This window comes from Pelodiscus sinensis, chromosome 3 (assembly GCF_049634645.1).
Source record: "Pelodiscus sinensis isolate JC-2024 chromosome 3, ASM4963464v1, whole genome shotgun sequence".
NCBI lineage: Eukaryota > Metazoa > Chordata > Testudines > Trionychidae > Pelodiscus > Pelodiscus sinensis.
In genome coordinates this window covers 84,898,969-84,923,157 of record NC_134713.1, presented here as the reverse complement: position 1 = coordinate 84,923,157, position 24,189 = coordinate 84,898,969, and the positions used below count along the sequence as shown (strand labels likewise).

The 24,189-nt window shown below is 43.9% G+C and overlaps 1 protein-coding gene across 3 annotated transcripts in view; it reads left to right on the top strand.

Annotated features, from left to right (window-relative positions):
• Positions 1–18,791, top strand: part of MCM9 (minichromosome maintenance 9 homologous recombination repair factor) — a 67,628-nt gene extending 48,837 nt beyond the window's left edge. For all 3 annotated transcript variants that reach the window (XM_075924051.1, XM_075924050.1, XM_006123074.4), the window contains exons 10-13: positions 2,466–2,669; positions 4,131–4,213; positions 9,322–9,467; positions 13,088–18,791. In XM_075924051.1, coding sequence (XP_075780166.1) covers positions 2,466–2,669; positions 4,131–4,213; positions 9,322–9,467; positions 13,088–14,702 — 2,048 coding nt within the window. In that variant the 3' untranslated portion in view covers positions 14,703–18,791. The remainder of the gene's footprint in view (positions 1–2,465; positions 2,670–4,130; positions 4,214–9,321; positions 9,468–13,087) is intronic.
• Positions 18,792–24,189: the final 5,398 nt, after the last annotated feature.

Below are 24,189 nucleotides of genomic sequence, written 5' to 3'. Positions count from 1 at the left end.
TAAAAAATATTCTATGGGACAACAGAGTGACATCATCACATCATCTGTGTCCCGCCACCCACCTCTGCCTCCATTCCCAGTCACGTGGCCTCCTACCTCTCTGGTGCTGCGGGGAGGTGGGAGCTGCATGGCGTCCGCCATTCCCTCTTCGCCGCGCATCCTCCTCCCATCTCTGCCAGTGAGTGGGATAGGGATGGGGGTTCATGAGCAGGAGGGGCTGAGGATGCAATCTGGCCAGGAGTGAGTGTGCAGGAGCAGGCTGGTGGTAGGTTCTGGGGCCAAGGGGAGGGTGCAGGAGCAGGCTGGTGATAGGCTGTAGCGGCCAGAGTGGGGGGGGGGGGGTGACCAGAGCAGCCAGAGGTGGGGGTTGGCAAGCATACCAGTAGGGGGGGGGGGAATTGGCAAGCATACCAGACTGGGGTGCCGGGTTGGCGTGCAGAGCAGCCAGAGGGGGGGTTGGCATGTGTGGCGGCCAGGGGGATGAGGGTTGGTGAACTCTTGTACCCTTCCTCACTCCTGCACACACACACCCTGGCCAGACACCTAATCCCCTCCCTTGCTCCTGCACCTCCCCCCCGCCAGACATCCCACCAATAGCCTTCTCCTGCACCATCCCTCCTAGCCAGATTCTGCACCATCCCTTGCTCCTTCCCCCTCCCATTGGCCAGACAGTCTACTCCCAGCCTGCTCCTGCTCCCTACCTCCCACCCAGACCTCGCACCCTCACCCCTTCTGCACCTCACCTACTGCCCAGATCCTGCTCCCCCATCCCTATCCCACTCACTGGCACCTCTAACCTGCACACTGAACCCCTCATTTTTAGCCCCAGCCCAGAAGAGTTAATCTGGCCAGAGGCCTCGAAGCTCAGTCCTCCCTGCCTCTCCCCTCACCATGGGGCTGGAGCACCAGGGGGTGAGGGTTGGGGGGTTAAGGAGGAACAGTTTTTTCCTTCTCACTTGTGTGGTCCTCGACTGATTTTTTTCTGTGGATCAGTGGCCGTTCACCCAAAAAAAGTTCCCCATCCCTGCCATTAATAAAGGCAATCTTGAAACCTTTTTTGTTGGACATAATATTTTACTTTATTTAAAATGAAGCGTGGCTAACAAGACCCCAGTTGGGGCCTAGCCCCCTTCCAGCCGTGGTATGGGTAAGAGGGGAGGCCACAATCTGGCTGTGGCAGACAGAGGGGGGTTGGCAAGCATAGCGATCAGGGGGGTGCAGCCCCATAGTATTCTATAAAGTGAAAGCGGAACTTACATTACATTTGCTGCCCTGATACTGTTCACTCAGCTTGTATGTTGCTCCTCTTCCTCTACCTTCTTTTATCTGTTTTGACAATATTGTTTCCTTGTACTCTGCCATACATCTGTACCCATAGGCTGTGTCTCTTGTCTCATACTTAGATTGTAAGCACTTTGAGGCAAAGACTGTCTTTTTGTTCTGGGTTTGTACAGCGCCTTGCATGGGGAGATCCTGGTCTATGACTGGAGTTCTGAGGTGCTACAGTAAACATAATAAAAAAAACATGAGGTTAAAACTTCTTGCCCCCTCCCCTCCCTTGCACAGCTGTACAAAGACTGTCTCAAATCTGGCACGTAGTGATTGGCCCTATGAAATATGAAAAATAGCTAGAGGAGATAACCATATATTTATGTGGCACCTTTCATCTCAAAGAATGCCAGGGTGTTTACAAACTGAACAAGTTGACACACACAGAGTCTGATCTTGCTCCCATTTAAACTGATGGGAGCTTTGCTGTCGACTTTACTAGGTGCGGGATAGGATGTTAGAACTTAGGGTGAAATAGCAATGTTACAAAACAGTTCAGGACAAGAAATACAGCAGAACATCATACACAGTTTAAACAATGGGGAAATTAGATATTAGTATAAGCATAGATCATGGTGGACATGAGTAAGCTTGCATGTAGTTTGATCTAAGTGCAAGGTAAAACTATAAATGAGGATGTGACAGGGCTGTGAGGATGTGAGGTGGTGCTTTTGGGTAGATAAGTGAGAATACCTTGGACTGATACTCTTGAAATGTAGTTAAAGTGAGATCATCAGCAACTGGTCCTTGCACAATCTGCAAAGCAGTTGGGTTTTACATGAACTGTATGATGTCCAAATCAATTCAGTTGATATTGATATTAGAAGCTAGGAATTGGAACCTGAGAGACACTGGAATCAAACTAAGGTTTTGGATCCCAGAGAATTCTTGGTATCCTCCCAGAATTGGACAAGGTTTTGTGGATAAGCTGAGTAGAAAGGGTCTTAGGGGAATCTCAACAGGTAAAATGTAATAACCCCTCTGGAGAGCGGCCAATGCATAGATGAGCCCAAAATGTAATAAAATGTTGTAAAACTCCCATTTTATATTCATTCACCTATTTAACAGGAATCTTTTGGAAAGTGTTTTATCTGTGTCATTGTTTTGAACTTACTGACTGTGCACTTGTTATGCAGGGTGCCCAAGCAAATCAGAAAACCTTTGGAGCATGGAAAAGATGAAAACCTACTTTTCTCTTATAAAGAACCTACAGCCAAAATTGTCTGATGAGAGCAACCTGATTCTTGTCCGTTATTACCAGATGCAACGGCAGAGTGACTGCAGAAATGCTGCCAGAACTACCATTCGCTTATTAGAAAGTTTGATACGTTTAGCAGAAGGTGAGCTGGTATTGCTCGAGTCCTTAACACAAATAAGTTTTGTTTTTCTTCATTTACATTATTGCTCTGGGGTGGGGCTAGAGAGGAGGAGTTCAGTATATAGGCTGTCTTGGGAGAGAGGACAACTCCAGTCCTCTCTTACCACAGCAGCTTGAGGCCAGGTCAGAAGCACCTGTCCATGGCTGCTACAGCTCCAGCGGGCACAACTGGGGAAGAGGTGCATGTCCCCTGGCCGGGGGGACAGACACACACAGACAAACTTTCTGAAATACATAGTAGAATATCTGTCCCTTTTTCAACCCTCACCAGCTCAGTGGGATTATAGCTGTCCCAGTCCCCATCTCTGGCCCCTTGCTTCCCCCTCCTTTCCCCCCGTGGTCATTCCACAGTATAACTCCCTCCTACCAGATCTCTCCCTTTCCATTTATGAGAAACAATCAAATTCCAGGCACATTCCATTGTCTTGACACAACTTTACCTTGTTTTAAGTTATGATAAAAGGAAAGTGCATACCACATTTGGTGGTCCTAGCTCTTACTGATTAGAAACAAATGGACTCCGAGACAGACAAACAGACAGATGCACATTTCTAAAATATATAGTAAGATTTGTTCCTATTTGAATGTATAGTTGTGTGGGGATGTTGGGGAAGAGAGTTGGTTTGGTTTTGTAAACTTTCCTAATATATAAAGCCTTCATCTTGCAGATACTTTTACACTAGTCACTTTTTTACATAAGTACGCATTCACATGACTGGGGCATTAACTAACACTTTATATTTTCTAAATATAATACAAAAGTACTATTTTTCTTGCATAAAAAAATGCCCAACACCATAATTACACAACCAACCAGAATAGCATAATATGGTGAATTATCTGTACTATATCCATTCATAAAATTAATTCTATTTTGGGTAATGGTGGTTTTAGCAGGGGAAAAAACATGGAAAATATGTTTAAATAACATTAAGATTGTGGTACGGACTAACAAAAGAAAGGAAATGCAAAGTGTGGGCAATTCTTTAAATCATGCCTTTTCTCACCCAGAATGAAAGATTATCTTTAATTTTGAATTTCCTTCTGTTTGTTAGTTTGTGTTGCTATTAATGCATCTGGATAGATAAATATTATTTTATATCACGTTTATTATCATCATCATAGTATTTGAACAGTTGTTTTAATGTAGCCTTCTGCATTTCTTTCTTCCAATTCCTTCAAACTGTCATTGTGTCTCTAATCCAGAAGACACACCTCATTTCTAATTAGAGAAGTTAAGTTTTCCCAATTCTGTAGATGTTTATTACAGCGAAGTCAATGGGACTGTTTTCATGTCTCAAGTTAAGCACATGCATACGTATTTGCTGAATCAGGCCTAAATTGTTAGCCTCTGCTTGTAATACAAACAAATACTTTTTAACTTTAATAACATTTGTTTTTAACACTCATTTATTTTTGCTAGCCCATGCTCGATTAATGTTTAGAGACACTGTCACTTTGGAAGATGCTATAACAGTGGTCTCAGTGATGGAATCTTCTATGCAGGTAAGCTTTCTTATAAAAAGTAATACTCCTACAATCCTATGCTATATGTTTCAATCTATTTAAGGAGACTATTATATATTACACCTGAATCTATATCCCTGGAAAACAATCCATTTTAATAGTCAGACACTGAAATATAACCGAGTTGAGAAACTGGGTTATAGTAGATGGATTGATTAATGACACTTGTATTTTTCAGTTAGACATTGGCTATTATATGTTAGAGCCAGACAAAAAATTGGAATAGTTTTAGAAAGATTAACAGGTGCCAGAGTAGTGTAGAGAGACTTGATGTAAATGAGAATCAGGCCCAGAATATATAGCCGTCATCCATAGTTTGTTGCTGCAAAATTGTAACTATGATGCTTTTCTTGAATAGTTCTTTGGGAGAATGGGGTAATGCATCAGGCAGTATTTTAAGTATGTGCTTAGGCTCTCTGTGTTCATATTTGGGGCTTGCCTCAACTTCCATTTGGTCCTACTGTCACATCTTTGCCACCCAATCTCTTGATCAATTTGGAGTACATCATTGTTTTTGTTTGAAGTCAATCCCTGGGAAGAGTTGTTCTAAGGAACCAGGTTCTCCCAGAGAATTGGCATTTCCTGCCATTTTGTTACTCTGTAGCCTTCCATAGTTTGTTTGTTTGTTGTAAGGGATTTTCAGAGGCAACACACCTTTTGAACTTTTGTTTGTTCTATTCTGTTGTTCTATTGTGTGGTGGAAAGTATCCAAACAGTAGACATCTTAGCTCATTCATCTGTTTTGATTTCTCCTTTTTACTGAAGACACCCCACCTTACACAGAGTAGTGCAATTCATATGAGGAAGTATAGTAACAGCACAGGAGTTGGTTTCAAAATCCCTGTGATGACCCTACAAGATTGATTGAGTTCAATACAAATTTTGTGTGCATGGCTCAAGAAAACCATTCTGATGAACAGTATTCCTCAGTTGAATGACAGACCGAGGCTGATTGCTTGGAGTGTGTTGGGGTCTCACCTACCTATTTTGTGTTGGCCAGTTTTTGGAGTGCACAACTCCAGGAGTATACTTTTTTTTCAGCTTCTTTACATGTTCTTTGAATGTCAGCATTCAGTCTTTTATGACCCAACATACACCAGATGTTCATAAGTCTCAAGGATTATACCATCCCACATTATCTGGAAAATTCATTTGTCCTGATTGTATTGCAGGTGGAAGGCACACACTTGTGTCTTGCTAGAGTTGGCATTTAGGAACTATGTGCAATAGTACTTTCCAAGTACACTCAGGGAGCCTGTTAAAATGCACTGAGTATCCACAAATCTTTCCAGTTGAGTGGCAATTCAAGGATTATGTGCATAAATGAATATTTGCACACAAGGAGATTCCGTTTGGTCATTTGTGTAGACACAAAACAGCAAAGGTGATAGCACTGAACCATGGGGCAATCTGTTCTGCTGAATACATCTTCATCACTTCTTACCACCCATCTCCTCAAAGAAACATTGATTTTCAAGCAAGGAAGAGATGATGTGGAGCCTCTTGCTAGGTCTCAAAATTCTTTTCTATTTCAGAAGTGTGTGATGGTTCATAGTGTTTAGTTTGCCTAGGAGATGAATAAAAAGAGAACATGATAAAATTATGCAAAATAACGAATAGGATAGAGAACATAACTGGGCATTCCTATTTATCAATTTCTCATCATAGAAAACCAAGGGGACATTCAATTAAAATGAAAGGTAACAGACTAAAAACCAGTTAATGGAAATATTTTAACACAATATATAACTAGCCTCCAGAACTTATTGTCAAATGATATGACACAGGCCAAGAGCTTTGTAGCTATTTTAAAAATAGAAATTAAGTTGGACAATTAGACTATCCAGTATTATACTAGATAGGATATTTGTTAAAGGGATAAGAATCTTTAGGTTTAAAGGCATAATACAACCACTAGGAAGAAACATGAGCAGTTTGTCCCTAAAATGTCCATGGGGTTTTTAGCAGCTTCATCTGAAGTATGTAGTACTGACTCCATGAGACTGCCTTGGGCACCACTAGTGTGATCTAATATGACATTTCCCATTTTCTTGTACAGATTGGTATATCATGAGTATGAGAAACTATATATGCAAATGCTAATGCATTTTATGTAGCACCTTTCCACCAGCAGTAACTCAAAGCATTTGCATAGAATCATAGGATGGGCAGGGACCTCGAGAGGTTTAGTCCAATAATTTACACTCATAGCAGCATTAAGAATTATCTAGACTAGTGGTTTTCAAACTTTTTTCTCATGACCCAGTTGAAAAAAATTGTAGATGCCCACAACCCAACATCATTTCACTGGAGTGGGGCTGAGGATGAGAGCTTTGAGGTGCAGAAGGAAGCTCTGTCTTCGGTGGCAGGGTCAGGGCTGGGGCAGGAGGGGCTTACCTTGAGCAGCTTCTGGTCAGCAGTGCAGCAAGAGTGATGAGGCAGGCTTCCTGCCTCTCCTGGCACCGCAGACCATCCTGCACCCCAGAAGCAGCCAGCAGCAGGTTCCCAGCCAAGGAGAGTTCAGATTTAGTGTTTGGGGCAGGGGCATGGAGCACTCTGCACTCTTCCCCTCTCCCCAGTGTGGGAACCGGGCCTGCTGCTGGCTGCTTCTGGGATGCAGCGCAGTCTGCAGAGCCAGGACGGGCAGGTATCCTGCCTTAGCACCCCCCACTGGTCATCTGATCACCCTGCAGCAATGAGATCCAGTGCCTGACATTCCACAACCCAGTACTGGGTCGTGACCTGTAGTTTGAAAGCCTCTGAACCATACTAGAGACGAGGGGTTTGGTGTGTAGGAGCAGGCTCCAGACTGGGGCTGAGGGGTTTGGAGGTGTGGGAGGGGGATCCTGGCTGAGGCATGACTTGTGGTCTGGGAGGGGGCTCTGGGCTGGGGCAGAAAGTGCAGGCTCTGGAGTGGGGCCAGGAATGAGGGTCTTGTGGTGTAGGAGGGGGCTCTTAGCAGGGGCTGGACTGAGTGGTTTGGAGTGCGGGAGAGGGCTCTGGGCTGAGGCAGGGGTGGAGAATGGGGGGCTTATGCAGGCTCAGGGCTGCAGGTGCAGGCTCTAGGGTGGGACTGGAAATGAAGGGTTCAGGGTATAGGAGGGGGCTCCAGGCAGGTGACAGGGATGGAGAAGGGGTACAGAGTGGGAGCTCCACGGGGGAATTTGGATGCAGGAGGCGGTTCAGGGCAGGGGGAGGGGACAGGAAGTGGTGCAGGCTCTGTCCCTACACCCCCTATACAGCCCAATCTCCTGCCCCAGGTCACCACCCAATCCCTCTGCATCCCCTCCTACACCCTCCCACTGGTCAAGATCCTCTCCTTCACCAGTATCCCCTCCCAGACCCTGCACCCTAGTCCTCTGCCCAGATCAGAACTCCCTCTTTTACCCAAACTGCCTCTCAGATCCCACACCCTTTCCTGTACCCCAGTCATCTAGCCTGAGCTCCCTTCTGTACCCAACCTCCATCCCAGGCCCCGTACCCTGCCACAGAAAAGTGCAGTCCTTGATTACTTACCAAAAAATGCCTATAAAAAATTATTGCCCACCCCTGCTCTGAGCCTTATGTACTGCACACTATTCAAACCCTGCTCTGAATACAACATTTTAAATTTCCTCCTAGGTTTTCCCCTGGCACTCATCACTTCACTGGCTGTGTGTTTCATAGGCATTAATTAATTTATTTTTACAACACTCTTGAGAGGTGAGAGAGTGGCATTATCCCCATTTTATAGATTAAGAGCTGAGACACAGAAGGAATGAGGTAAAAACTATCTACGGTTTTGGGTGACCAATTGAAAGATACTTAAGAACTTAGTTTTTAAAGTACTTGGCATTTGGCCCTTTATATGTTCAAAGCACAACTCCGGGTGACTTCAGGTACAGCTGTGAGTGCTCAGCACTTCTACAAATCAAATCCCAAACTCTCTAGTTGGACAACCGTAAAATGAGGAACACACAATTAGTGGTCACCTGTGAAAAGTTTTGTTTAAATTACTTGCCTTGTATCACATAAGAACTGGCACAAAAAAGGACAGAAACTCATTCTCCAGGGCATCATTCAACTATCTTAATCATAACAATTGCCTTTCTCATACAGACCTTCCAACTTCTGCAACAAATGAGGGAGGGATACTGCAAAAAACAGCTTCCTTTACTACACAACTCTGACTCATCCCTAGGGCAGGTCCATCTTGTGCACTCAGCAAGCAGAATAATTATTCTAAATGAAGTCCATTTTTTTCTGTAGTCATATCCCCACATGGGGGAGTTATTATGGGATAGCTAAATTATACTGCAGTTGTTGTTCGAAATAGCTTTGGTGGTCCATTTTCCAAATGCAGACAAGCCCTAACACCCAGACCTTCTAATTTCTGTGTTTTAACCATCAGACTAGGGTTCCTCACCTTCTTTAATGGTATATTTACACAGGTATAAAAGCCCTCCAGCTCATGAGGCCCACAATACAGCACCGAAATTGCTGTGTAGATGTTCAGGCTTATTCTGGAACTCTGGGGCCCTCCAAATAGGGCTGCAGGGCTTGGACTACAGCATGAGACTGAATAGCTACACAGCAATTCCTCAGACCCATAGCCTGAGCCCCACAAGCCAGAGCCAGCTGACATGGACCAACTGCTCATTTTTTTTATCCCTGGGTAGACATAACCTAAGTTGAAAAGTTACAGTCTCTTCAGTTATAGAAGTTACTCATTTAGAATTTTATAAGAAATTCAGAGTACTTCTTTGCTAATACCCATTTTTATAAACTAGAAATCCCTAAGAATAAACTGTGCCTTAAGTCTTCAGATAGATGCTCCTTTTTTGTGTGTAAATCCAAGTAGTAATAAAAATAAATAAATAAATAAATAATAACAACCACCAATCAAAGGGTCTGACGTGAGCATGCAAGTAACCTTACCCATGTGAGTCGTACACTTCTGTGGAATTATTTGTGAGATTAAAGTTATGGGTAAGTATTTGCCTCATCCAGTGCTAAAATAGCCAGTGGCGGGTTGTGGAGAAAATTGGTTTTGATGTTAAAATCTGATTCTGACTAACCAAAATTTTTCCATTCTTCTGGTGGCACAGGGAGGTGCACTTCTTGGAGGCATAAATGCACTGCATACCTCATTTCCAGAAAACCCAACAGAGCAGTATCAAATGCAATGTGAACTCATCCTGGAGCGACTGGAGCTGCAGAATCTTCTGCATAAAGAATTCCAAAGACTTGACAGGTGATAATGAGGATTGATGAAAGAACCCAATAGAGTAAAAGGATTGTTGACAATAGTAACTGTACTTAAGAGATTCTAAAAATGAAATCTGACTTAGGAAAGAGCCTTTTGGTGCAGTTGAAAAATCAGGGGATTTTTAAAATAGCATAGTGAGATCATTACAAGATGATTTTTCATTCTATGATTGTTGAATTTCTGGAGAGTTAAATAGCATTTTAATGATTTCTCAAAATATATCACTCCTATGTCCAGATAAATTTAATCTAATTCCATTAAAGTCAGAGGCTACGTCTACATTGGCCCCTTTTCCGGAAGGGGCATGTTAATTTCAGCGATCGTAATAGGGAAATCTGCGGGGTATTTAAATATCCCCCACGGCATTTAAATAAAAATGTCCGCCGCTTTTTTCCGGCTTTTAGAAAAGCCGGAAAAGAGCGTCTACACTGGCCCCGATCCTCCAGAAAAAGCGCCCTTTTCCGGAAGATCTTATTCCTACTTTGAAGTCCCCCGCGGATTTCCCTATTACGATCGCTGAAATTAACATGCCCCTTCCGGAAAAGGGGCCAATGTAGACGTAGCCAGAAAGTTGCTGTTTGTGGGTGAATGATTACTTTTATATAACCTTTTGATTCCTGTTTCTTAAAGTATAGCAAGCCTTGCTTTATTTTTTTAAATGATTATTTTGTTTGGCTGCTTGTGATCCCTTTCTGTATGATAATGGATAATAAGTCTGGATCAAAGTTTTTTGTGGGCGATACAGGCAGTCCCCGGGTTATGTACAAGATAGGGACTGTAGGTTTGTTCTTAAGCTGCTGAAACTGACCGCCAGTTCTGACTTACATACAGATTCAACTTAAGAACCCCAAGCGTCCCCAAGTCAGCTGCTGCTGAAACTGATCAGCAGCTGATTCCAGGAAGCCTGGGGCAGAGCAACTCTGCCTCGGGCTTCCTGTAGTCAGCGCTGGTCAGTTTCAGCAGCAGCTGACTTGGGGACGCCTGGGGCAGAGCAGCTGGAGTGCTGCTGGGTTGCTCCAGTAGCACCGCTTCTCGCTCCTTGGCGTTCTGATTCAGCCACTGCTGAAACTGACTAGCAGCGGCTGAATCAGGACCTGGGGCAGAGCAGCTGGGGTGCTGCCAGGTTGGTCCAGTAGTGCCCAGAGCGGCGCTGCAGGACCAATCGGCAGTGCCCCAGCTGCTCTGCCCCAGGGTCCAGAACAAAAGCCTGGTCTGCTGGAGGGGGGGGCACACTAGCTGCCCCCTCCCGCCCCAGCAGACCAGGGACACGGGGAGCAGAGCCGCAGCGGCAGCGGGGTTCACGCGCTTCTGAGGCTTTCAGAGCAAAGCCTCAGAAGCGCGGGAACCCGCCGCTGCTGCGGCTTCAGTCCCGGTGCCCCTGGTCTGCTGGAGATGGTCTCCAGCAGACCAGGGGCACCGGGAGCAGCTTACGAACGGGGCTTTCTCGCCCCGGAGCTCGCAGGCAGCAATCCGCCACCTCGACCTCCGGGGCGAGAAAGCCCCGTTCGTAAGTGCGGATCCGAGGTAAGTCGGATCCGCGTAAGTCGGGGACTGCCTGTATATTTTTCTTGATACTGAAAATGTTTTCAATTCTCACTGGCAGTTCAGCAGCTTTAGTTAACTGGTATTTTCTTTGGAGAGTCTATCTGTTCTTAATAATAGAAAACTCCTAATATATTGAGGTTGAGGCATTAATAATCTAAAAAAAAAGTTTGTTTCCTGAACTGAAAGCACATTCCATAAGAAACACATACCGGTTTTGTTAAAAAAAGATAAAAAATAATATTATTAAATTCATAAAAGCAGCTGTGAAAATAAAAATTTTCAAAGGAAATTTATAAGCTCTGCTTTAATACACAGAATAAGTCACATTCCAAATAAGGTACAGAGCAATAAAAGCAACCAACAATCCTTTCTACCTTAGAGAAACCACATAATAATTAATATTCATATATATAGCATCTTCTGTTTCAAATGATATATGTGCCATATATGGTACATAGGAATAATTTTACTCACTACTGAAACGCAGTCTCTTCTGATATGGAATATGGCTGTTGTTTATTAGTGCATAAAAATACTGATTAAGGACATGATGCAAAGAAGATTAGTATCTCCTTTTAAAAGGAATAAAGTGTAGGTAGAATACAATTTACCATACTGATACTTGGCCAGATCACCACTGTTGTTTCAAAAACAATAACCACAAATGTTGAGAATTTTGTTTCACAAAGCATAGAGAAAGCTACACATCCAGCATTAGAGAGCTTCTTAACATATTGATTCCATAGGGACTCTGAGGGAAGTGAATTATTTTCTGAATCACCAACAACCACTTCTTCACACAGCATCTACATTTTCCTTACCCATCTCTCACTTAAGGTTTGACCCTGCTTAGCTTGAGACTTGATGAGATCATGGTTCTAGCAAGTTTTGCTGCCGGGTGTATCACTCGTAAGAGTTACAGGCAGTTGTGATTCTGTAAACCCATTTCTCAAGAAGTTGAAATCAAAGGCTGTGTCTAGACTACATGCCTCTGTCGTCAGAGGCATGTAGATTAGATACATAGGCAAAGGCAAATGAAGCCGCGATTTAAATGATCGCGACTTCATTTACATTTACACGGCTGCCGCGCTGAGCCGACAAACAGCTGATCAGCTGTTTGTCCGCTCAGCACGCTAGTCTGGACGCTCCCCTGCCGACATCAAAGCCCTTTGTCGGCAACCCCGTTATTCCTCGTGGGACGAGGTTTACCGGGGCTGCCGACAAAGGGCTTTGATGTCGGCTGGGGAGCATCCAGACTAGCGCGCTGAGCGGACAAACAGCTGATCAGCTGTTTGTCGGCTCAGCGCGGCAGCTGTGTAAATGTAAATGAAGCCGCGATCATTTAAATCGTGGCTTCATTTGCCTTTGCCAAAACAACAAATCTACATGGCTCCATCGACGGAGCCATGTAGTTTAGACATACCCAAAGACTATAATTCTGGTTAACCTCTAGAACTTGTTGATATAGCTTGATGCAGAGCTATAATCAGTAAAAGCAATACTCTTTAAAACAATCTTTTTGCCTAAATCTAACTGTGTGTGTCACATTGTAACCTCACAATGTGAATAATCCAGAATGAGAATATGCACCTGCAGAGAAAAGGACTTAAGTAAATAATACTAAATATAAACTACATTGTCAAATGGATTCACTTCCATTTTCATACTAAAATTCACTTTTTATTTGAGCAAAGTACACAGATAATTTGCAAGTGAATCAAATATGAATAATAATATTAGTATTAATAACTATAGCCACCCTTACTCATTCTAAATAATACCTTACTTCATAAGTGGTTCTCCTTGTGGAGAAAAAGTTCTCCTTACCATGAATAAGAAGGCCAGATTCTTCTACTTAATGCAGGAATCTGCTGCAGGAGCAAAAGGAGATCAGACAATGCTGCACTAAGGTTAGTGTTGTATATGGGACATAGTGATTCTACGGATTCATTTTCAGCCTCTCTATTTTTATATTATATATGTAGCTTAGAGGAAAAAGGTAGAAAAATGAAAAGTTAGCCTGCCTACTTGTAAAAATATTTTTTGTCATTTTACAACAGATTACAGAAGGAAAGTCCATGTCAGCTGCAGCCTGCAGAGAGAAGCAAAAATACTACTTATGGATCCTTAAGCGATGATTCATTAGGGCAGTCAGAGCAAATGCCCCAGATGGAACTGTCAGATCAACAAGGGAATAACTGCAAGCAGCCACGTTCTTTGGTCGAGGGGAGAAGTAAAGCTGATACACATCTGGAACCTCCAGCTAGCCTGGCAGCTGGTAAAAACAGAGGTACAAATTACTTGAGTAAACACAATGAGAGCAGCCATGATAGCAGCCTAACCTGGTTTGACAGCATGGTGACCAACACTGATTCTGAAGAAAGTTTTCAGCAGCCTTCACTCTTCAAGAGACCTCAAGATAATTTGGCTTTTAAAACACTGAATGACAAATCCTATTCTAAAGAAAAAAGTAGTTCAATACAAAGCAGTGAAACTGGGATGGGACAGTCACCAGCAAATAACCTAACTGCTGCTTTTAGACAGGGTGCCGTTTCTGATATTGTTGAGAAAAGCTCAAATGGACATAAAAATCTGTATTCTGAGGCAAATATTAAAGATCCTGCCTCAGCAAATGCTATTGTGCCTGATTCAGTAGTGACACAGCAAGTCTCTAAGAAGTGGCAGAGGTTGCGCACACAGAGAGCTGACAGCTTTTGTGCCAGTACACAGGACCCCAAAGCAGACACTCTGCCTTCTCCGTTATCTTTTCATTCAGCTACTGACCCACCATTTCCTTCAGATGATATGAATAATGTTTGTGCAATAGGAAAGAGTGGGAATAATGTGCTCGTAGCATCTGAGAAGCAGATAACATCCACGAGAAAAAGAAATAAAGACCAAACTGTGAAGGAGGCAATGGCAACAGGTTCCCATGAGCCAGAAATCATTGAGACTTCAGGAGCTCCAGTGGCTAAACTGGCTAAATTTTCATTCAGACAGAGGACAAAATTTGTTCATTCTTCTGAAAATAAGAGTAATGTGGAATTGCCTCGCTCACAATCCGAGACTGTTGTTAAGCCTAACAGGCTTTTGAGCACGGTAGCAGAAGAGCAGCCAAAGGAAGAATGTTGTCCCCCTGAGAAACATCAGAAAAAGTTAACAACTAATTTAGGAAACAAAAGTTTGGAGACGAGACCCCTTGCCAACAAAGCAAAGGAAGAGCCACAACGTGAAACCTTACAAAGAGAAATCAAAGAACCTACAACTGGACAGTCGGTGACCAATCAGATTTCAGCTATTAGACACCATGCTGTGTTACCTCCAGATGCAGAGAAGAGCAGGAAAGGAGAGGAAATGCCTGGTGGCCTGAGCACAATGAAGGTGTGCTCCAGCACGTTAGCAAAACTAGCCAGCTTTTCCTTCATTTCCCCTCCTGAATCAAAATTGGAAAACTCATTGTCACTTAATATCACCAGCAACAGCAAGGAAAGCCAGGAACAGCCTCTGAAGACCCATGCTGAGAGCATCAGCACCAAAAGAAAGTGTTTTGCATTGGCAAATGCCAGCAATAAAAATGTGGTCACAGGAAAATCTCTCTTCTCAATAACAGATTTAGATGATGCCACATTAGATTTCGATTGGGATGAAGAGATTAGGAAAAACTCAAAATCATAAGACATACTACCTTTTTTTCAGTCCTAATCTATCTGTCATTATCAATATATTATTGGGAAACAATTATCACCCATATGAATAATTTCCAGATCTTCTAAAATATTCAGGCAGCATCTCAGCTGTCATAAATCAGCAGATTTCTTTCAAATCAATGGAGCTGTGTCAGTGTATAGCAGCTGAGGATTTACATACACCACAAGTAAGATGCTACGTGTGCATCTCCAATTGTTTACAAGACTGTTTATAGTATTTGTTGACTGTTTCAATTGACCTGATGTAAGGTGAAAACTCATGTGATTTATGATCATATTCAGAGTATAGTGGTACCTGCAAATGAAGCAGTGTTAATTGACATTTTTTCTTAATTTTTTTCTTAATTCAGCTCTTAAAGACACAGAATTCTAATAGATCCTGCGTCTGATCTACCATTAATCCCAGTTATTTTGGGGACAGTGTCAGCAAGATGGTGAAGTAAAAGCTAACAATGGAATTATATTTTGTTCATCCTTTACATGCCTTCTTCCTTGAGGCATTTAGTGATATTATGATAATATATTATGTTGCGATATTGGTTCCTATGTTAACAATATCAAGAGAGCTTTGCTCTGTCTGTGATTAGTGGCACCCATTGCCCTTTGGTTTTGTTGTGTATGACTGATTTATTTTTTTCTTTTTTATCCGGTAATACACACTGGTCCAGGCAACTATTAATAGGATCTTGCAGCATGCATCGGTCCATGACAGAGTGGTGGCTTGTGCTGAGTCCTGGGGTTCTGTTCTCATTCTGGGGTTACCAATGTGTCTTTTTACCTCAGAATTACACATAAATGACATTCTCCCAGTGGCAGAGCGCGTATAGAACTTCTTGTTCTCAGACTGTGCTCATGTCCATTCGTGCTCCCTTAGATGTGCATAGAAATTTACAGAACTGTTAGATCTATGAGGGACTAGTTGCAAACAGCAAAATTCCTTGGCCAAGGAGAGAAGTAAAGCTTTTACATATCCAGAGTGCTCAACTAGAGTTTGTGATAACAGAGGTACAAATGGCTTGAATAAACACAATGAAAGCAAAACCTCCCAAAGAGATGCTAGAGTCCTTGCAAGGCATCCAGCTTGGAGAGTACTGGGCTAAGGAACCTGAAAAGCAGCCCCCAGCCTGTATCCCCACACACTGGGGCATGCCACTCAGGGCAGATGGAGAGTCCAGGGCTCCAAACAGCATTATGGTTTCCCTGGGTGGCTCTTACCACAGCCTGGCACCAGCTTCCATTCTGGCCAGGAGATGAGACCTCATGGAAAGAGAAGGAGCGGGAGGCAGGGCCGCAATAATGCCCCCCATGTACTTCTACCAAGGTTCCTGCATTCCTGACTAAAGGTGATTGTAAGTCCCTTCTGTGATGACTGTGATGTCTGCTCCTGAGTAAGTTTTAAAGTCAATAGTTTTGCCATGGCTATTTAGTTTCGTGCTCTAAGTAGGTCGTCATCACAAATGATAGATCCCAGAAACAATGGATCTTAAATTTTCTGTAATATGAGCCAACTCCCCAACCGCTTTAATGTGGCAAGCACCTGCAGAATGTCTATATTTCATGCATTTACTATAGATCGTGTCTCTGGGTGGATATGCATCATCTCTTGGGACATAGCTTTTTCAACAACTTGTTCATCTAGTCTGCAATTTATCCTTTTTAACCTGTGTTTTCTCTCTTTTTGTCTCAGGGCTTTTATGATATTGACTTTTTACACTAAATGTCTGTTAATAGCGTCTAAGCTATTTTTCAGGTTGGTCCTGACTTTCATTCTGTTGTTTTTCTTGTTCAGACTGATTTGCTTTCCTTATAGCTAAGGTTAAATCTGACCTCACTAATAGCTGCTGTGAAAGATTTTTACCTGTTAATCCAATAATCTGCATGTCCCTGATAATGTTCATGTTTTGTAATCCTAGAATCAGTCTTCAGCCAGTACACTTAGAGCTGCTATAAACATTCAGTATTTCCCCCATTTTCTTGAATTCTCTGGTGGAAACATGCTCCTTCACAAACCACATTTCTCTGAAGTACAAAGTGTGCATCAAATGTAGAATCATAGAAAATTAGGGTTGGAAGAGACCTCAGGAGGTCATATAGTCCAACCCCCTGCTCAAAACAAGACCAATCCCAACATAGCCAGAACCCTTTCATAGGAGCTATCTCCATAGACATCTTCATTAATGACCTTGGATGAGGGGATGTATTGCACCCTCAGCAAGTTTGCTGATGAAACTGGGGGAAGAGGTAGATATGCTGAAAGGTAGGGAAAGGGTCAGTGTGACCTAGACAAATTGGACAGTTGAGCCAAAAAATCTGAAGAGATTCAACAAGGACAAGTGCAGAGTCTTGCATTTAGGTCTGAAGAATTCCATCAACTTACTACAGGCTGGGGACCAACTGGTTAAGTGGCAGTTCTTCAGAAAAGGACCTTGGGATTACAGTACACAAGAAGCTGGCTATGAGTCAACAGTGTGCCTTGTTGCCAAGAAGACTAATGACATAATGGGCTGCATTAGTAGGAGCATTGCCAGCAGATTGAGGGAAGTGATTATTCCCCTCTATTTGGCACTGGCTGGAGTAATGCGTCCAGTTTTGGACTTCCCACTCTAGAAAGGCTGTGGACAAATTGGAGAGAATCGAGCAGAGGGCAACAAAAATTATTAGGGGGATGGAGCACATGATTTAGGAGGAGAGACTGGGGGAACAGGGCTTATTTAATCTGCAGAAGAGAAGAATGAGGCAGGATTTGATAGCAGGCTTCAACTACCTGAAGACAGGCTCTAAAGAGGATGGAAAGAGGCTCTTCTCAGTGGTGACATACGACAGAACGGGGAGCAATGGTCACAAGTTGCGGGGGGGAAGGGGCATGTCTAGGTAGGATATTAGAAAAAACTATTTAACTAAGAGGATGGTGAAGCACTGGAATAGGTTGCCTAGGGATGTGGTGGACTCTCCATCCTTAGAGGTTTTAAGGTCAGGCTTGACAAAGCCCTGGCTAGAATGGTTTAGTTAGAGTTAGTCCTGCATTGAGCAGGGCATTGGACCTCAGATGTCTTTCTGAGGTCTCTTCCAACCCTAATGTTCTGTGATCCTGTAATGTTTACAACTGTCATCAGTAAAGCCAAAGGATTTAAAGATTTACTCTGCTTATTTTCCCATAACAAATTTAAAAAGATTCCTGAATATCTCTAATTTCTTTGTGAAACTCGTTTGCAATGTAAAATATTGCAAACTACTGCGTCCACACTGTCCATGCTTCAGGTTTGTCAAAACTGATGTACTCTGGTGCATTGAAGAGTGGTATGTTGATGAGATTCTGCAATCTTCGTTGCTTTGTTCCTTTGGTTACTTCTGGAACCATGTCATGTTCCTGTACCAGATATCAACTGACTAGAGGATGTACACACCATATCCTTTAAGTTCTATTATCGTGGAACTAAATAGTAGTTATATATAATCAGGATCATTTAATCACTCTGAAATGTATGTAATCTATAGGACTATGTGTTATTCTGACAAAAGACTTCCAACCCCACTATTTTTCTATTTTTTCTTTAACTAATTCTATGTTTTGTTGTTTTATGGTATGTTGTTTTATATCTGTTTTATGATCTGTAATTTTTCAGTGGCAAGGGTTCCTACTATATATACAACAATTGTTTTCTATGCTAATAGCAACAAGGTTCTCATGGGGGGAGGAAACAGTGCACAAGTTACCTTAAAGATGTTTAAAAGAAAGGCCTACGGTGCTATATTTGTTAGTAGAAGCAAAAGCAGGAGCTAATCCTGGGAGCACGTATGCACTTGTGTAACATTACCCATGTATAAGTTCATTGAAATCGCATGAATGTGTATGTTTGCAGCATCTGAACCTAAATATGAAAGTTATAGCACAAGTAGAAAAGAGCAGGTATAGCAAAGCTGTTTGCCCCTTTAAAGTGCATCTACCCTGCACACTTCTTTCTACAGAGTGTTGTGTGCATATGCATATCCATAGTATGAATATAAATAGCAGTGTGATCATGAATCCTGGCTCAGACTAATAAAGACATGCCTGAGAGATGTGGGTACATACGCTACACAGCTTTTCACTTCCCCCAGTCATGCTTTACTGTCTACATGCAGTTTTCAGGAAAACAAGGAAAGACTCAGGCAGTGGGGGGCAGCTCTGCTAGCTCCCCAGCACTGCAGTGTTTTCCTGCAACTCCCCATTGGCAGAGCCTTTCCTCACTGCAGTAACCCCTTAACCTTCTTTTTGTTAAGATAAATAGATTAAGCACTTTGAGGCTAGCACTATAAGACATGTTTCTAATCCTTTGATCATTCTTTTGGCTCTTGTCTATTGCTGCTGTTCTTGCAAGAGCTCTCACTGCATGTGTCTAAAGTGCTGCTGGGGCAGGCCTTCCAGCGTCTCCACCAGCCCCCAAATGCCAATCAACTCTGTGGTCTCCAGCCCCTCAATTAATTACGCATTGCCTTCCATCTGCACATCAGTTCTGTGCCCCTTCATCAATTCATTTTGTGTCTCCAGACCTCAAAACTGCCCTTCTTCTAGAGATGTCCTTGGGGGTGCTCCACATCAGGTGTAGACCGTCCCAGTGCCTCTGGACGGATTTTTGCTAGCAGCGCCTCAGCAGGAGCTGCGCATGCATGGCACGCACAAACTCCCTGACTAGCTATGTGCATGTGCGCCTCCTCCCCCCCCGCCTCCCTTCAGTTCCTTTCTATCGTCCCTGGCTGCGGATAGAACGCAGCAGCGCTCTCTCTCCTCAGCTCACTTAGCTTAGTTAGTTAGTTCTCAGTTAGTTTCTAGTTTAGTGTTTAGTCTTTCTTGTTCAACGTTGGCTTAGTTGTTACTGGTACTTTCAAAAAAAAAAAAGGAAAAGAAAGAAAAAAGCGGTGCGGGTTTGAAATGCTGCTTCAGCGCTCAAGCCAGTATGAGTTCTCCCGGCTTCAAACGCTGCGCGCTCTGCAGCGGCGCGATGTCCACCTCCGACAGACATGAGTCCTGTCTCAAATGCTTAGGGAGCTCTTATTCGTGCAGAGATTGTCCCCACAGTGCTAAAATGAGACCTAGGTCTCACAGAGATAAGGAGCTTAAAGTAAAATTGCTCCATATTGACAGCAACAAAAGATATGCCTCTGACCCAGGATCTGGGCAGGACTAATCATCTAATAAGGAAATCTCTAAGCCCTCTAAAAGTAGGGCAAGTTCTTCACCTCAGAAACCCATTAAGAGACAGTCTGAGGGAAAAATGTCTGGCTAGTCAGACAAGAGCTGCTTCAGCACATTTGACCGCCCAGATACCTCGGGCGAACAGCGTAGTAAGCCTGAAAGCGCTTCAAACACTTTGCCGATAGAGGCAAAGTACCACTCTGCCAGCCTTAGTAAGCTCGGTAATGCTGACCCCAATGACAGCTACACCAGTATCTCAGCCACTCATGATGGCACCCAGTGAAGGAATAGAGCACTCTCTGAATGCTTCCCCCTTTTCTCAACAGTTAGGGGCTACAGTTCTCCCTCTCACCTCTGAGGTAAATACAGGCTCCTCTCAGTTAGCATAGCCCTCCATATCGCAAACTCCCCTGGTCACTTACAGGGAGAGTAAAGACTTGTGCATCGATTCAACCCTTCACTCTCCTATATTGAGTGAAGATAGATATATTCAGTCGCTACTCTCTGACGACTCAGATCTGCAATCCCCCCTCTCACAAGAAGAGGAGGAGGAATGTGAAGTGTTCTCATTGGAGGCTCCCCACCCAACCTCAAGGGGCACTGGGGACATACAGCTACATGCCACCAGACCTCCTCAGAGCACAGATAGCCCTGTGGGCTCCATATCTGTGGATGGCCCCTCCAGTGGCATACCCCCCACAGTGGCAAATGTAGAACCAACATCTACATCAGCACAAAGATTGTGTGTAATGAAACACATAAAGAAGCTACTCTCACGCTTCACTGAATCTCCTCACAGAGACATGATGGGAGCCAATACTTCCCCAGATCAGCCACAGGGTCTCTGGCTCACAGGTCATCATTAGCAGACATGGGAGAAGTGATGCTACCTCCCACTGGGAATACTTCAGAGGGCGTAACCTCTTTCCAAGATTTATTTAAACGTGTAGTGCAAGACCTGAACATCCCAGTGGAGGAGGTACAAAACGCTCCTCATGACCTTACTAATATCCTACAGTTCAGCTCATTTTCAAAAATTGCTCTCCCTATCAATCCAGCCATTCTCCAACCTGCAAAAACTTTACAGCAAACACCTGCCTTGAATTCCCCCTACTAGTAGAAAGGCGGATCGAAAAAACTTTGTGCCACCCACAGACTCTGAGTTTCTCTTCACACATCCCACCCCTAACTCTCTGGTGGTGGACGCTGCACAACAGAGAAACAAGCAATAAAATCGCTCAACCCCATCCAATAAGGAGAACAAAAGGCTAGATGCCTTTGGCAAGAGAGTGTATGTGTCTACTACACTCCAACTGAAGGTGGCAAACTATAAAGCCCTTTTCAGTAAATACGACTACAACAATTATATAAAAAGGAACTCATTTATTGATGATTTGCCAGATAGTAAAAAAGGGCACTTTAAGGCCATTGTCTCTGACGGCCAGGCAATTTTGCAGATAGTGCTCCAGACGGCGCTTGATGCAGCAGACACAGCCACTAGAGCAACCTTGCAACTCCTCGGCTTTCCCAAGGCAACTTCAGAGAGCTGTAGAAGATCTGCCCTTTGAGAGTAACAATCTCTTCTCCTCGAAGACCAATTTGCTTCTTCAGTCCATGAAAGTCTCCAGGGCCATCCTTTGATCCTTGGGTATTCAGGCCCCTGCAACGAGATCCAAACAGCCGTACCACAGGCCAAGATACCAGCAGCCTCCCTTCCAGTACCACAGACAGGAACAACCCCCTTACCAACAGCGGGGTCGGAACAGGCAGCAGAGGTGGCAGTCTCAAACCAACACCCCCAACCACCAGGGGCAATCCAATAAGCAAATTTGAGAATATAGTCGAAAGATCGAAAACCAGATCACCATCTCCAGCAAATCAAAACCCTTATAATCTCTTCCAGTTTTGTTTACTCCCTTTCCTCCACCAATGGGAATTTATTACCTTAGATAAATGGATACTTCAAACTATCTCCCAGGGATACACCATTCCCTTTCTTCCCCTTCCCCCCTCCCACCCCGTCCCTCTTTAGGGACCCATCTCACGAGATCATCTTATGACAAGAGATAGATCACCTGCTGCATATAGGAGCCATAGAACCTGTCCCATCTCAATTCTACAGAACAGGGTTCTGTTCTCACTATTTTGTAATCCAAAAGAAGTCTGGTGGGTGAAGACCTATCCTGAACCTCAGATACCTAAATAGCTACATAAAGAAACAAAGGTTTAAGATGGTTTCCCTAAATACAATCATCCTAGCTCTGGAGCTGGGTGATTGGTTTTCCTCTCTCGACTTGCAAGATGCCTATTTTCTATCAGACCTTCTCATAGACTTTTTCTCTGTTTTACTTTAGGTACACACCATTTTCAAGACACGGTCCTGCCCTTCGGACTCTCTACAGGTCTGAGAGTTTTTTCCAAGATCCTAGCAGCAGTCACTGCCCACCTAAGGAGACAAGGGATCACTATATATCCCTACCTGGATGACTGCCTAGTAAAAACAAGGTCCAGACAAGAGTGCCACTGGCATACTCACATGGTGCTAGACTGCTTACACTCTTTAGGGCTCCTAGTGAACCACCCCAGATTGATGCTTTCTCCCTCGCAGACCATTCAATTTATTGAGGCACACCTCAATTCTGTCACAGCCAGAGGCTCCCTCCGTCCTGACAGAGCTACTCACATCGGGCATCTGGCATTATCCCTCCAGGACATGCCTATAGTCACCGCTCTCGACTGCCTCTAACTGTTACCCCATATGGCTTTCTGCAACCCTGTGGTTCCCAATGCAAGGCTATTTGAGGTGTCTCCAAAGCTGGCTCCTAATGCAGTACAGACCAAACATTCATTCACTGATCAAGAGGGTAACTATGCCTCCATCAGTCAAAGCATCACTGAAATGGTGGACAGAGGTGTCCAATCTAACTACAGGCACACCCTTCAAATCCATAGAGCCCTTAGTGGTCATCACCACGTATGCCTCGCTCACAGGCTGGGGCACTCAGATAGAAGGGAGAACAGTTTAAAGACTATGGTCCCCCGCAGAACATGCCCTGCACATAAATATCTTAGAACTCAGGGCCGTTCACCTAGCATGTCAAAAGCTGCTCCCTCAGGCAACAGAAATACACGTCCATGTCTTCACATACAACACAGCGTGCATGTTTAACAAGGCGGAGCATGGTTACAGCCCCTGTGCAGAGAAGCCATAGCCTTTTGGAACTGGGCAATTATCTGCATTGTATACCTGGGGCTCTTGACACAACAGCAGACGCGCTAAGCAGAGCCCTTCCCCAGGAGCACGAATGGGAGCTGGACCATACAATCTTGGGAGAAATATTCAGCCAATGGGGCCACCCTTGCATAGATCGGTTTGCAACCAGATCCAACAGAAAATGCAAGATGTATTGCTTCAGTGCGGGCATGGGCAAATGCTCCCTAGCAGATGCTCTGACTCTCTCATGGAATGCACCCCTATTATACACATTCCCTTCATTTCCCCTCCTGAACAGAGTCATCATAAAGGTAAGGAGGGACAATGCGAAGATCATTCTCTTAGCCCCATGCTGGCCATGACAGCTTTGGTTCCCTCTGTTACTCCGTATGACACAATACCATCCAATCACATTACCACAAGTTCCTTACCTCCTCTATCACCCATAAATCAGCACGTTTCACCCTCAACTCGCGATGCTCCATCTAAAAGCGTGGCACCTCAATGGTTCACTGGCACAGAGCTCCAGTGCTCCCAACAAGTCCAGGAAGTTCTGCACAGCAGAGCTCCTGCAACAAGAAAAACATATCAGTAAATGGACACGGTTTACACACTGGGCCTGTGAGCACAATATATCGCTGCAAACAGCCCCACTCCGACAATATTGGAATACTTACTATACCTGAAGCAGTCTTATCTCCCATTAGCCTCGGTCAGAGTGCACTTAGCAGCTATAACAATGTTCCACATACCACTGGATGACACCACTTTGTTTGCACAGCCCACGACTAAACGGTTTCTGAAGGTCCTGCAAGCTCTTTACCCTGACGTGTCACCCCCACAAGAACCATGGGACCGCCATCTGGTTCTGGCAACCTAAACAAAACAGCCCTTTGAGCCTATGGCCACATGCTCCTTATTCCACTTAACGCTTAAAACAGCATTCCTAGTGGCTATCACGTTGGTGCACAGAGTAAGCGAACTGGCCACTCTCATGTCCGGTCCACCATTTACTATTTTTCTCAAAGACAGCATGTCCATGCGGCCACACCCAAAATTTTTACTCAA